Consider the following 14671-nt stretch of genomic DNA (forward strand, 5'->3'; position numbering starts at 1 on the left):
TCTGTTGCTAAACTGTGTGTTAGATTTGTAATATGTGGCATCTTCCCATGTTTTTTTATTTACCATATCCTTCTCTCTTTCCCCTTCAGGCATTTGGGAACGCAAAGACAGCCCATAATAACAACTCGAGTCGCTTTGGCAAGTTCATTCAGGTGAACTACCAGGAGAGCGGCACTGTGAGAGGGTAAGAACCCAGAGACATTTATTTTCAAAAAACAAATAGTTGTTAAGTTGTTTTGATTCCTTTTTATTGCATTGTCCTTTTTCAGAGCATATGTGGAGAAATACCTGCTGGAGAAGTCGAGGCTGGTCTATCAGGAGCACAATGAGCGGTGAGCACTCAGATAAGCAGAACATAATCATGATTTCAGAAAGCCAAATTGTTTTCAATTTCAACACTGCTGCTCTTGAATACACATTCATCTAACACAATGTATATAGCGCTTGTGTGAAATTTCATTCACAGTATATATTTCAGCATGTTATTACAGTAGTAGGATCTTGTATTTACCTAAAAGTTATAATAGCAAACTGTAAAAATATTTGAGTCTTACTTGTTTATGACGATTAGCATCCAAATATACACAGAGTACTCGTCATGCAGAATGGCCCTTCTCAGAATACCAGTACATTTTTGATGCCTTCATGTGTTTATCAATCTAATGTTGCAGCTGTTAATCTGAGCCTAATTTAAACTACTGTATATGTAATGTATAAGGTCCCGATCATGGGCAATACGTTCACAAACTAGTTATTCTATAACATTATCACCACCTGCCTAATATTGTGTAGGTCCCCCTTTTGTGGCAAAAAGAGCCCTGACCCATCGAGGCAAGGACTCCACTAGACCTCTGAAGGTGTGATGTGGTATATGGCACCAAGACATTAGCAGCAGATCCTTTAGGTCCTGTAAGTTGCGAGTTGGGTCCACCATTGGATCAGACTTGTTTATCTAGCACCTCCCACAGATGCTCGATTGGATTAAGATCTGGGGAACACCTTGAACTCGTTGTCGTTTTCCTCAAACCATTCTTGAACCGCATGTTTCCTGCTTCCAACATATCAACCTTGAAGTCAAAGTGTTCACTTGCTGCCTAACATATCCCCCCCACTGACAGGTGCCATTCTAGATATTCAATATTTGTTCACTTCCCCTGTGAGTTGTCATAATGTCATGGCTGATCGGTGTATAGAGCTTATGGTTAACATAAACTGCTAAACCTTACCAGACTGACAAGCTAAATGGACACATTAATGTCTTGCCGTTGCTAACTTATTGCATTTAAGACCAAATGTGTTATGGTGTGTGAGCTGTGCTGTTATTTTTTTGTACGTTTTGTTTGTTTTTTTGACTGTACAGCACTTTGGTCTGGAGGTTTTAAAGTGCTTTATAAATAAAGCTGTATTGTAAGACACTTTTGGGTAGTGGTTTTGCTGATAGTTATTCAAGTTACAACATTATAATCAATAGGGAGAATCCTAAAAAGCTGTTTCTCCATTAGCTGTTGTTTCTCTGTGTTATAGTGATGTAACCTTTTAATCTTGTTTTGAAATAAAAGTGCAACTGTCTTTCTATTTTGGTTAACAGTGAAATAAAATTGTTATTTTTTTATTTTTAGAAACTACCATGTATTTTACTACCTGCTGGCAGGAGCAAGTGAAGAAGAGAGGAAATCCTTTCACCTCATGAAGCCTGAAGAATACCATTACCTCAGTCAGGTGAGACCTTATTTTAACAAGTAATGTCGCCCGGGTTTGTCTTTCACTGGTTGTTGTCCCTTTCTGTTTAGATTTGTGTGGTGTGCTATGCATGTTCCAAAGTGTTAATTAATGTGTAGAGTTATGTGTGTATGTATTGTTGCGATTTACCACTTGTTAGACCCAAGAAAACCCATAGAAAGTTATTTGTCCCTGCTAACAGGAAAGAGGGAGACATCGGCAAACAAAGGAATCATATTCTCTGGTGATGGCTTTCAACATAATATACATACAATCAATAGTTTTAGAGAAACTTTTATTTTAAACATCTATGAGTATATGTTCAGAACTTTGTGATTTGTGGATGTCACTACATGCAAGTGGTTTTCGCATACACGTTGGTTTCCATTCACCTTTGACTAATGACCTCACACGTCCTCATTTGTTCACCATCACTAACAACCACAAAGACAAAAACATAATGCTTTTCTCTGTTGCTTGTGTTGCCGAAACGAAAAAAACGATTTCACATAACCACGAAGCAGAGCCACTGTAAACACACATTACATGTATGGAATGTGGATGTTGTGTAAAACTTGTTGCAGTCACGCCATGACAACCAGGGACCCGCCTCCTCCTCTTAAATCCTTTCCGCCTACGCAGAAGCGGGCAGGGAATTCCTTCGGGCCACTGACGCGCACACGCAAACACACAAACATATACACACACATGCACACATAAATGCATGCACTAACCTTGCACTCTCTTGTTATTCTGTCCTTCACTTGTATCTCTTCTTCTCTGTATTCTGTCAAGTTTACATAAAGAAAATCCCATTACAATTTTTAACTAGAGTTTATTGCTCACCCTGTCGGCACAATAAAGAACAATAACGTTGACTTATTTACAAGCTACAAACACGAGTAGCAATCATGCCAGTTTTTTTCACCAGTTTATAATTTGTCTTACTTTGGTCTGTTACTCATAGTGCATTTTGCTTTGAGAGCCTCACCTGTGGTTTTGCATCTCTTAACTAGCCATTAACCACACATGTATATTTGACCAGCCAAGACAATACAGTGACCCTACTTTTATAAATTTCGAATCATAAATCTAATAGATTTTAAGTTTCACTGTGGCACTCTATTGGAACTAATTAATATAAACTTGCATTCAACTAAGTTTAAATAAACTTTTTGAAGCCTCAAATATGACAACAATTAGAGTAGCAATAAGCGCGGAATGAATTAAACATTTTTGTCCAAAGTTATGTTAGTATTGTGTGGCAATGCAGTTATAAGTTGAGACAAAAAGATGTTTTAAGGACACCCTGACAGTCTTGCTGGCTGCTTAAATGCTTTGCTTTGACCAGATAGGATGCTGAGAAAATTAAGAAAGGCAGACATACGAGCAGACATACTCTATGAAAGTTGTAATTTATTCCAAATGTTGGTTTCATCAGCAGATTCATAAATCTTAGATGGTATCTTTCCCGCCTTTTTGAACAGACCTGAAATAAACATGTAAAACAGTCCATCCTGACAAACTGGAACACCATGCAATCCAATAGTTACCTTCACATAAAACAGAGTTTTTGCGCTGTGGTAGACTTAATATTTCAAGCATGTTCAACCTTTTAGTTAATAATGAAGTTTTCATTATTAACTAAAGGGTTGAACATGCTTGAAATATTAAATGATAATTATATGGGTTAAAAAAAATCTGAATCCTTTATGTTCATGAGTCTTTCAAACCTGCAACTTTAATCTACCATCTCCTCCTGCTTTATCGACTTGTTTATCATGTTTTTAATCATGACATGTGCTTGTTATAAAGTGATTGCTTTCTCTTTCATTAGTGTCTAAATGCTTTTATATGTTAAGCCTGACTGCTGGCCTGTATTTACCGAATAGAGCTGTAACGTCCAGCTTGTGTCTTAACAGCACGTCCCTCCATTGCTATTAGTTGCATATGCGTTTGTGTTTAGTGAACAGATTGTGTCTTCATTTGAATGCTGCTGTCTAACCGTAACCCTGCTCCCCATGTGAACTCTGCCCTAACATTTCCAGATGCCAAAGTCAACCCACCAACTGCACTGGGACAGTTACTGTGATAGTGAACCGGTCAGTATCTGTGTGTGTGCTGTCTGTGTGTGTCGGAGAAACCTCAACAAGTAGATATTCTGATCACCTGAGCACCTTTACTGTAGATCAAACTACATTTTCCATGCACAGTTGCACAATCCTCTCCTCCCCCTCTGCTCCCCCTTCTGCTCATTTTTTGACATTTCCTGGTTTGGTGTGGATAATGTTTATTTCAGCTTTGTTTGTTTTTGATGTGTTTTGTTGTTTGACTTTTTTTTATCATTGACACTGCAGTGTTTTCTATAAGCAATAGTGAAATCCTCCATGCTGGTGATGAGGTCCTCACTTACTGTAGTAACAGAAACAATGCTGATTATGAAAATTGAGTATTTCATGATTAAAGTAATTTAAATCTCCCAAGAATATGAAAATATATAAGACTTTACTCGGTAGTCGAACAAATATTTGAGTATCACTCCTAAAATCCACTGAGTTAACATAATGTACAGTATAGCAGATACAAGCCATGTTCACTTGTAGTTAATGGCTGTGCAGCATTATATGTTGCCACAAAGTATTTGCTTAAAGACACACCCTCACCTCTCACTCACTGGATCTGATTCAAATCAATTGTAGCCGTAGATTGACTTTAATTTATTGATGTCAATGATCGAAAAAATATTTTGTGATTAGTGTTGGAAAAAAAAATGTTTGCCTTTCTGGTGGGCTTTTTTTCTTCCCGGCGTATTAATGAATGAATGTAATGGTTCTCTCTTAATCTCATTTCAACCTGTAAGTGAATTCAATTTAAATGTTACTGTGAGATGCATTCTGTAGCTAATTTAAACTCTGACATCATTTGTGAATGATAATAATACACAATATACGCAGTAACCATACAAGGATTTTTTTTCAATACAGCAAGAACAATACATGTATAATTACAGGTGGACAAAGTGTATGTAATTCCAAATTGATATATAATGATTATGATCTTTGTTTAAATATATACATGCTCTTTATTACATTGACAGATGTAGGATAGATTGACAGATTGTTTTCACCTGAGAGAAGAATAAGTCAGAGCAACTTTTCTATAGTAAATGTAGATTTCCCTGCCTAGTATAAAATGTGCGTCAGTCACTATTAGGTCAGCGTGAGATTCTGCCATGAGAGCAGACAGCGAGGGATGCTGAAGGGAGGCACGCTGGTGTAAGTGCAAGTCTCATGTTTGGAGTGTTTGTCTTCCTGAGGCCTCGGTATGTGATAATTATGGCAGCCATAGTGGAATGGGCCCATAAAGCAAAGAGCAGGGCTCACATTATGCAGGGTGTATGTGTAGTGAACTGTGTAATTATGTGGTTACATCAAAGCATGTGGTTCAAGTCTGGGAAAAGCTCTTCCTCTTTTGGTAAACAAATAATCCAGGTCCAGATTTATCTACAAGTATACCCCTTCACGTACTGTGCGGCATTTAGTTGCAATGCAGTTGTTTTACTTGTAATGATTGTATTCATGTCAATGAAATCTGCACTTATTCTCGATTAAGACCATTTTCTTGATTGATTGTTTCATCTACAATATACCAGGCAATAGTGAAAAATGTCCATTACAGATTCTCAAAGTCTAATGCGATGTCAATTATCTACATTTCTTGTTTTGTTAGTCCAAAACTCAAAAACATTCAGTTTAATATGAAATAAGTAACAGAAAGAAAAACTGGAAATGTCCCCATTTAAAATGCTAAACAACATTTTCTGCCATTTTTACGCTTTATCGTAAATTAAAACAGTTAGCAATTATCCACAGTCCACTAATGGTTTCATCTGTGGCTAATCAGGCTGTTTCTCCAACTGGTTAACTTTATCATTTTTATAGAGTGACAGTCTAGGATTGGGGTTATTCTCCTGTCTGATGCCCTGCTCTTACTTGTATACTTAAAGGGGGGAAGCCCTATACAGTACTGTATGTTACAGAAATGAGCAGGTGTAAGGTTTGCACGGCCTCTCTGCAGACAGCACTCCTGTTTCTCCCCTATCATACTTTAACTTGTTGTCCATCACTCAAACACAGTACAACATATAAACTGCTGCTCCTATCAGCTCCATGAGCAGAACCTGCACAAGCTGCTGTTCACTCCACGCTCTGCACATCAAATTGATGTTTGACCCCCGCTCTTCTTAATGATAGCTCATTTTAGATTGAGTCTTTCATTCTGTCTGCTTCATGCCACTGTGCTGTTTATTTGTTTCATCTGCTAAGTAAACTAAGAAACAATGTTAAGCGTCTTTGCTGGACTCATCTAAAACATTTGGGCACTATATGTCAGCAGTCTTTTGTACGTGTTTCATAGTAACTGTTCAGCAGCTCCTTTGGGATGGCCGCTGTCATAACAGCTGCTGTAAACCTAATTAAACCAGGGTGCTGTTTATTTTTTAAAAGCAGGACTGCTTCAACGTTGAAGGAGAAGACCTGAAGCATGACTTTGAGAGGCTTCAGCAGGCCATGGAGATGGTGGGCTTTCTCCCTTCCACGCGCAAACAGTGAGTGACACACAACCAAAATGAGTGTGTGAAAAGATAAACTGTACAATGAAAGTCCCCACAATGAGAAATGGTTGTGTGTAGAGGAACGTGTTGTTGCAGTTCAAACGCAAAAGGATTCCAGCTGCTGACAACCCCACAGTATTTTTCCATTGTGGCATTGCTAAAATATTAGCGGAACTTTTGTTTAGGATCTTCTGCCTGCTGTCCGCCATCCTTCACCTGGGAAACATCCGCTACAAGAGGAAAACCTACAGGGAGGACTCGATAGACATCTGTAACCCAGAGGTGCTGCCTGTCGTCTCAGAACTACTGGAGGTACTGCCAAACTGTTATTCCTGCTTATTGTCTAAATGTGTGTTTGCATAAAGATGGATGGTTCAAGGTCCAACATGATAAGCGCGCTCTGACTGGAGCATGTAGATTTCCATTGCAGCCTGAAGTAGTTAATAAATACATATAGGGGCCTAATGTTTACAGTTTAGTAAAGTTTAATGTAAGTAGTCTTTTAACATAAGTAGTCTTATGAAGAGACAATTGAGTTACTACTGTAGATGTTTAAAGCACTTTTTCCAGCTGCTAACCTCCACACAAATACTGAAGCACTGTCAGAGACGAAAGGCAACTTTAAAGGAGTGTCAGACTTTCTCTTAAATTATCCAGGATGCTGTAATCACAGCGCAAACTGTTGCTTTTCTTTAAACAATGATGATGTTTTATCATCAGTTGTGATTACATGTATTTTACTTTCTCTTGCTTTTCCAATCAGGTGAAAGAAGAGATGCTGTTTGAAGCTCTGACGACACGGAAGACGGTCACTGTCGGAGAGAAGCTGATTGTTCCCTACAAACTTTCAGAGGTGAGACTCTTCTCCTAATAGCAGTGCTAACCTTAAATATCAAACTAGTGTGACGTGTTAAACATGGCGACTTTAGGAATGTGGACACAGAAATGCACCAAAACATTCCCTCCCCTTCGTCTCGTTGCTCACAGGCCAATGGATTTATAAGTCCTGATATTCCCTCAGTGATTGTTTCTGCAGTGCTACTACAATTTTCAAGTTCCCCCAAGTGATGATTAATGTCTATTACTTTCATGCAACATCACTTTCCTACGGTGTAAATAACAGACAACTTCTTAAAGTGATCTGAATACACAAAGTATTTATACTTATATAGAAGTGTAATTCTATTTTCCCTGTAATGTCCACTATTGTCCCAGAATGCAATGCATATGAGGAAATTATGGAGCTGCTCACACCTGGAAAAAACAAACAAACGAGATGACTGTTTAGTGCATACTGTTTACTGTAGTAGTGAATTGGAGTTAAATATAAGGCCATCTGAGTTTTTGTATGACTTTTGATCATTTTTGAAAAGTATACAGTATAAAGTAATTATCAGTATTGAAACTGAAGGCAGTTTGCCAAGTCTATGACGTCGCTGCAGCCTTGGGTCTTCAGTCTGACCCGGCCGTGTTTACAGGGCAGCGTGTACCAGGGCCGGATCTCCGCCTGCACTCCTCTCACTCACTGCAGCTTTACCGTCTGTGGCTACACACAGTCACACACACACATGCACCAAGTCCTTCAGTGTGTTTACAGAGACAGGAATGCATTTCAAGTCCCTCTACAGTTTTCATTGAAAACAAACACACGTCACGGTCTGCAGATGAGAGCCATCTGAAAGTGAAGAGGAAACATGGATACAGTGCCAGTTTGAATTAAGGGTTTTTACTCAGATACTGCAATGCACAAGTATTTAGTCAACTTTTAAACTTGTCATGGTTGCTATATACGTCAAATACCAATCATATCAAATCTTAATCATTTTCATGTTCACATACATTGAGTTTCTTTAAATCATCTCATTATAATCCAGTACAAATAGCTCACAATGTTCACCAAGATCATCTATCCCAGCTGTTTTTCTTACCACAAACTCTCCTAGAAGATGGTGGTGTGTTACATATACAACCTCATAATGGCCTGTTGGATATTTCAGAACCTTTTTATATAAAAAAACAGAGATTGTTTTGGTAGCTCACTGGGTGGTCTCTATGTAAATATTGCTCTAACAGTCACAACAATCTCACTGCCTGTTAACTAAAATCATACACTTGAAAACCTCAAATAAATCTGTGCGTTTCTGTAATGACTTTTCTCCATTTGCTCAGAGTTATGAGACTGTTTCCCTCTGTGTTTTAAGTCCAGCTTCCTCTAAATAATGAAAAGCTTATGGGTCATTAGACCGCAGTATGTAGCCGTGTTCCAAATATTATCTGTCCTGACTCATGGAAGGCATGTTTGGTCTGAGTTTTCTAAAGAATATCCTTGTTAATTATTTAGAAACAATGGCATTTTCATGGTTTGTTTTGTTTCTGGAAACCATTGCTCATCTTTGCTGCTGAAAGGTCAAATCTTTCCAGCGGATATGGGGATTAGAAATCTTTTTTCAATAATCTCACAAGGATTTTGTCAAATAATCTCCTTGCTTTCAAAAAACACAGAGCATTTATCTAGCACTCTATTATTTTTCATATCTTCCAAATATCTTATGTGTATGAGGCCTGTGGCGCAGTGGATAGAGCGTTGGTGTTCTGATCGAGGGAGAACAGGTTCAAACCCCACTGCAGTCAGCATGTTGTTGTGTCCCTTAGACACTTCACCCCAAATTGCTCCTGTGGGGATTGCTCACAGTATTGAGTATGTAAGTCGCTTTGGATAAAAGCGTCTAACAAGTGACATGTAATGTAACATGCTGATTTCCCCAGAATTTCCTCATTATATGAAAGTGTTATGTTTAGCCCATTAAAGCTAATATTTCCATCAGGCCTGACTCATATTTTAATAACACGCATCCTTGTGCCACATTAGACTGTTTTGGCAGATTTCATAAGAAAAGCTGATGTGGTAATGACAATAATAAAGGCCCGGGGACATCCTGCTGTGATAAGTGCAGTCGGCCAGCATGTCTGTGCCAAAAATGTAGTGATGTGTTTGGTTGGTAGTGCTGTCCTGTTTTTCATTTCAATCTGAATTGTAGCTTTTTTAGGAACCATTATACATTTTCCAGTAAGAGTTCTGAGTCCAGTGACTGCTGCCAGTGCAGTGAGGAAGTGATTTACACTCAAGCAATAAGTGTTCAGTTATAAAGGAGAAATAGGACTGTCTGCACATCTTGGCTCTTCAGAAAACTTTTTTTAAACGGGGCCATTTTTGTCTGAGCTTCAAATATAGAACATAACATAAATCTATTTTATTTTCAATTTATCAATGCCTCCATTCACTGTGTTTTTTCTTTATGCTGGACCTGTAGAAAAGGGCATTGTAACCAGACCTAGCCCTGATGTATAATACATATAAATCCTGCTTTTTTAAAATAAGACTATTGGCCAAAACCAAGTCGTATTTATCTTTTAAAGACCTAGAAAGGGTTATTAATGCCTTTGTTACCTCAAGACTGGACTATTGCAACGCTCTGAATGTGGGTATGGACCAGGCCTCAATTAAACACCTGCAACTAGTCCAAAACGCAGCTGCACGTCTTCTGACTGGCCACAAAAAGCAGGACCACATCACCCCAATTCTGGCCTCACTGGCTTCCAATTCAGTTCCGAATTGATTTTTTAAATCCTTTTATTTGTTTTCAAAGCACTAAATGGGCTGGCTCCGGCCTATAGAGCCGAACTCCTCCAGCACTACACCCCAGCCAGAGCTTTAAGGTCTGCTGACCAGCTGTTGTTGATATTGCCCAAGGCTCAAAACCCGAGGTCACCGAGCCTTCGCAGCAGCTGGCCCTAGGCTCTGGAACACTCTGCCCCTCCATGTGAGGGCCCAGACACTAGAGTTTTTTAAATCCTCACTAAAGACTCACTTCTTCTCTCTGGCCTTCTAGTCAGAGTGGAGCACGAATCCTGACTATTCCCTGTGTTTTTGTTTTTTATATTTCTGTTCAAACTCTTCAAGCTTTGCTCAACTATTCCTCATAAACCTAAAGTTGAAGAATTATTGGACAATTTGGGTATAACGCTTATTTGCTTTTTGTTGCTGATGGTTGGATGAGGAGTTGACACACCTTTCATGTCCGACAGTATTATAAAGCCAGTAGCCTGTTAGCCTAGCTTAGCATAAATACCAGGAAGCACGGGAGAAAGAGCTAGCCCAGCTTTCTGCACGAGTAACGCAACCCACCAACCAGCTCCTCTAAACTTTTTATTACAATGGTGTATCTAATTTGTTCAATCAATACTCAAAGATAAAAAGAAAACATTTGTATTCCTCATTCACCGTTTTCAGTTTTGAATAAGTTGTTGTATGTGTCTACCTGCAGGCCGGTACGGTGCGAGACTCCATGGCGAAGTCCCTGTACAGTGCTCTGTTTGACTGGATCGTCTTCAGGATCAACCACGCTCTGCTCAACATTAAAGACCTGGAGGAGACCACCAAGGTTGGGCAACACAAACACATCGACTCATGAAATCACCCATGAGTTAAACAAATACATTTTAGTATTGCATATTAAACTCTTGTTGAAAACACAACCACCTCTACACTAAGATGTATAACTTATACCAATGACACAGTGTCTAAGCTTTTCAAAATCCTATTACTGATCATATTATTATGAGGAAATATTTTGTTCATGTTTTCTTTGTTTTTCCTCCTCAGATCTTGTCTATTGGAGTGCTCGATATCTTTGGATTTGAGGATTATGAAAACAACAGCTTCGAACAGTTCTGCATCAACTTTGCTAACGAACGTCTCCAGCACTACTTCAACCAGCATATCTTCAAGCTTGAACAGGTAAGACATTTCCTAAATATTCTTCTTTCTCAAGGTCCATCATTCCTAGTTAGTGGCTTCCTGTTCAAGGCTTTGACTGGGAGCTGAACTTCAGAACTGCTGTATTACTGCAACTGTTATTGTAACATATTGCCGATTTTATTTTTTTGGCTGTGACTATGTCCAAGGAAATGCTTCATGCCACCCAGTTTACATACATTACAATGACACTTCCACAATGGAGGAATTCTTCATCACATTATGCAACAAGGTTGCTGACACCCATATGACTCAACTCCCTGTGACCACCCGACTATGATGTATGTTCCCTTAAGTGAGCTGATTGACTTCAAAGGGCTCCTTTAAGTCCTGATCTGTAAGATGTTCCTTTAGATTAAACATTGTGTTTACTTTGCCATTGACTGAACCAGCAGCCCTGCCCTGACATGTTTGACAAGCGTCCATGCTGTTCATGAAACACACTGTGACTGAAGGACTGTGTCCCCAAGGTGACGGGTCTTTGTACAAAAGCAGTTGCTCACAAACCCTGTCTAATCCCAATGCCCTAAATATGTCAAGATTTATACGCCAGATATGTCATGACAAGAGTGTTGAACAACTTCTTTGTTTTGGGGGTTAGGTTAAAAGAAAACGTTACACCTAATGATAATTTTTACATCAAGTCCCTTGTTCAAAACGCAATTTATTCTTCCATACCGCCATGATGAACTAAGAATAAGAACATTTAGAAAAGTCAGGTAAAAAAAAAGCCATGTTTTTGTGAGGATTTTGAGATAACACAGTGTGTGTAATGTTCATTTTATGGGTTGAAGCATTACTTTCAGGGAAATGCTGAATTATTGTGTTGACTCGTCAGATTCACATGTTAAGCTGGTTTGTTCTTAATAAAATGTAAAGGTTTATGAAGCTTCAAATCGCAAACCTGTTAAGACCCGTGAAGCATCCATGTTTAAATGCAACCTCGGCAGAGAAGAAATGTAAACATGCACAGGCTGTGTGTAAAGTTTTAAAAAATCTGTAAACATGCGATGTGCAGAATTTTAAAAATACAATCAATAAGTACTTGGTTTGCCCTTGCCCCCAAACTATTTATTTTAATTAAAACAATTCTACTCATCCCTGTACGATGCTTCTTCCTTATGAAACATGTTTGAGATCAGACTGAATATTAGTTGGCCATAATAACTAGTAGTTCATAGATTTCAATCTTGTACCAGCTTTTCACTTTTCTCTCTTTGAGGCTTCAGCTGCCAGTGTTTGCACATTACTTCCTGTGCTACTGGTCAGAGTAGATTCAGCCTTGAGCACAACTAAATTGCTCATGGTGTTTGCCCTGATTTTATTTGTTGGTGTTGTTTCCTTTAAATGCAGCCTGATTTTCTCACTGTGGCAAATAATCTTTTTTGTTGTGTTAATGTTGAAGATTAAAATGTGTATTGAGTGGGATTGCGTAACGAACAGTGAATTGATAGGGTGATAAGGCAATTTAAATGTTAACAAAACACACTGTAACCTTGAAAAAAACATAGTTGATTTGGCCTGCTTGTACGTACACTAGAGTATTGTTTATGATAGGCTCCCATTCAGAATGTGTGCGCTTGATGTATTGTCACTATGTGTTTTGTCAGAGACTTAAAACCCAGCAGTAAATAACCATTCAAACAAATAATGACAGAGATGACCTGATTTACAGTATATTGACCCCCACTAGACCCAACTACTCTGCTGGTGAACAGTAAATGTGTTTTCATATGGATTTCTAATGTTTTCCATGAATCACACTGCAGCCACAGTACTGTTTTCTATCAGACATCATCGATATTATCAGGAAAAGAGAATTAAATCCACATCTTTACACATTATGTCACATGATAATGGAGTTTTTACATTATAACATTGATTTAAACTGCATCATAGTCTTGATCAGAGCATACTGGAGAGCTTATGATTTCGTAATGGTTTACTGTAAACCATTACGAAGTAAAGAATTAGTTGTATGTGGAAATATCGATGTGCAACACTGAAGTGGTCTGAAAGCCTCCCAAAATGATTCAACCAAGTGGTCCAAGTGCTGGCAGAGTTCGTATTTCCGCTGAAGCAAGTTTCACACCCTCATCTACGGTTACATCCATGCGGTACATTTCCATTCATCTGTCGAACAGTGAGTCACTGCTGGGAGCACATAGGGGCTACACGGTTTGCTTAAGGGCACATTGATGGTCATTGTAATGCGAAATAGTAATTATTTTTCTTCTTTTGCTCTATTTTTCAACCTTTTCAAACAACCTCTTTGCCAGTAATCGCATAGTTGGAAGACATGAAATGGAAAAAGGAGAATGTTAGTATAATAATAATACAATAACTATAATAATATATTATAATCATGACGTGAGTTATCGGCTTTGCATTGCTCTTTACTTTTGGTGTAGGCCATTTTAACAGTCAATAGCTGTTTTCCAACCTGTTAATCTGTTACTGTGATGGTGAGAAGGAAGGTTTCCAATATATATAAGTCCCAACATATATTTTTTTTAAAAAGCATCTGATGAAAGTTGTGATGACTGACAGAGACATATAAAACAGCATTAGGAGGGAATAAGCTATAATTTACATTGTGATTGTTTCAACCAAAACACTATTAGTAAAAACTGTAAACAATAATATAAACACAATCTGAGATAAGTTACATTGTGATTGTTTCAACCAAAACACTATTAGTACAAACTGTAAACAATAATATAAACACAATCTGGAAGCTGAATCCGCACATTCAGTGTATTGTTGGTTGAGTCAGTATAAGAGTGAATCACAGTTGTTGTTGTTGTTGTTGTTGTTGTTGTTGTTGTTGTTGTTGGAAGATGATTTAAAGGCATGTCCAGGGGGCGGATACAGTATCCTGTACAACGCAATTTAATACAACACCCCCACTAACCGCAGCTTAGCGATTACCATAGCCTCGAGTCAGCAGCCATCTGACACGCAAATGGGATGTTATAAGCTTCACAAACGTTTATTCCAGAGCTTTTGTATTAAATGATATTGCATAGATGTTCCTTTTATAGTTTCCAGCCAGTGTGTGTTATTAAAACACACACAAGTAAAAACCTGTCATTAGTCAAATATTACGATCTGGATGTTGATATTGTGAAAAGATGCACGTGTGGTACAGCTTTGACTTACTTATTATATAATTGAGTGAGTGAACAGAAAATAAAAGAATAAGCAATATTAGTTAAAAGTGTCATTAACTGACGCCTTTTTTTTAAAACCTTGTTTTTATGTCATTAATTTCTCTATAAAAACAAAAAATGCATGAAAGAGGATATTTTACATTGCAGAAGAAAAAAAAAACTATGTCAGTCTTCTCTATAAAAGAATAAAGGACTTTTCAATATTTCCAGGAGAGGAACAAGTTCACAGATCCTTTACTTAATACTCCAATCAAATGTAAGATCCTGAATTAAAAATAAAACTAATTAAAAGTATTACCAGCAAAACAAACTTTAAGTAAGAAAGTAAATACTCATTATGCAGAATGGCTA

At 38.0% G+C, this 14671-nt stretch overlaps 1 protein-coding gene across 14 annotated transcripts in view; it reads left to right on the forward strand.

The window, feature by feature from the left end:
- Positions 1-14671, forward strand: part of myo9aa (myosin IXAa) — a 115148-nt gene that overhangs the window by 70252 nt on the left and 30225 nt on the right. For 7 of the 14 annotated variants that reach the window (XM_079664379.1, XM_079664386.1, XM_079664380.1 and 4 more), the window contains exons 3-11: positions 90-184; positions 270-332; positions 1620-1719; positions 3768-3821; positions 6225-6325; positions 6517-6643; positions 7095-7184; positions 10657-10773; positions 10995-11129. In XM_079664379.1, the coding sequence (XP_079520505.1) occupies positions 90-184; positions 270-332; positions 1620-1719; positions 3768-3821; positions 6225-6325; positions 6517-6643; positions 7095-7184; positions 10657-10773; positions 10995-11129 (882 nt within the window). The remainder of the gene's footprint in view (positions 1-89; positions 185-269; positions 333-1619; positions 1720-3767; positions 3822-6224; positions 6326-6516; positions 6644-7094; positions 7185-10656; positions 10774-10994; positions 11130-14671) is intronic. The other 7 variants (XM_079664385.1, XM_079664383.1, XM_079664381.1 and 4 more) reach the window with 3 other exon arrangements.

The sequence above is a fragment of the Notothenia rossii genome (genome assembly GCF_949606895.1).
Source record: "Notothenia rossii genome assembly, chromosome: 2".
Taxonomy (NCBI): Eukaryota; Metazoa; Chordata; class Actinopteri; order Perciformes; family Nototheniidae; genus Notothenia; species Notothenia rossii.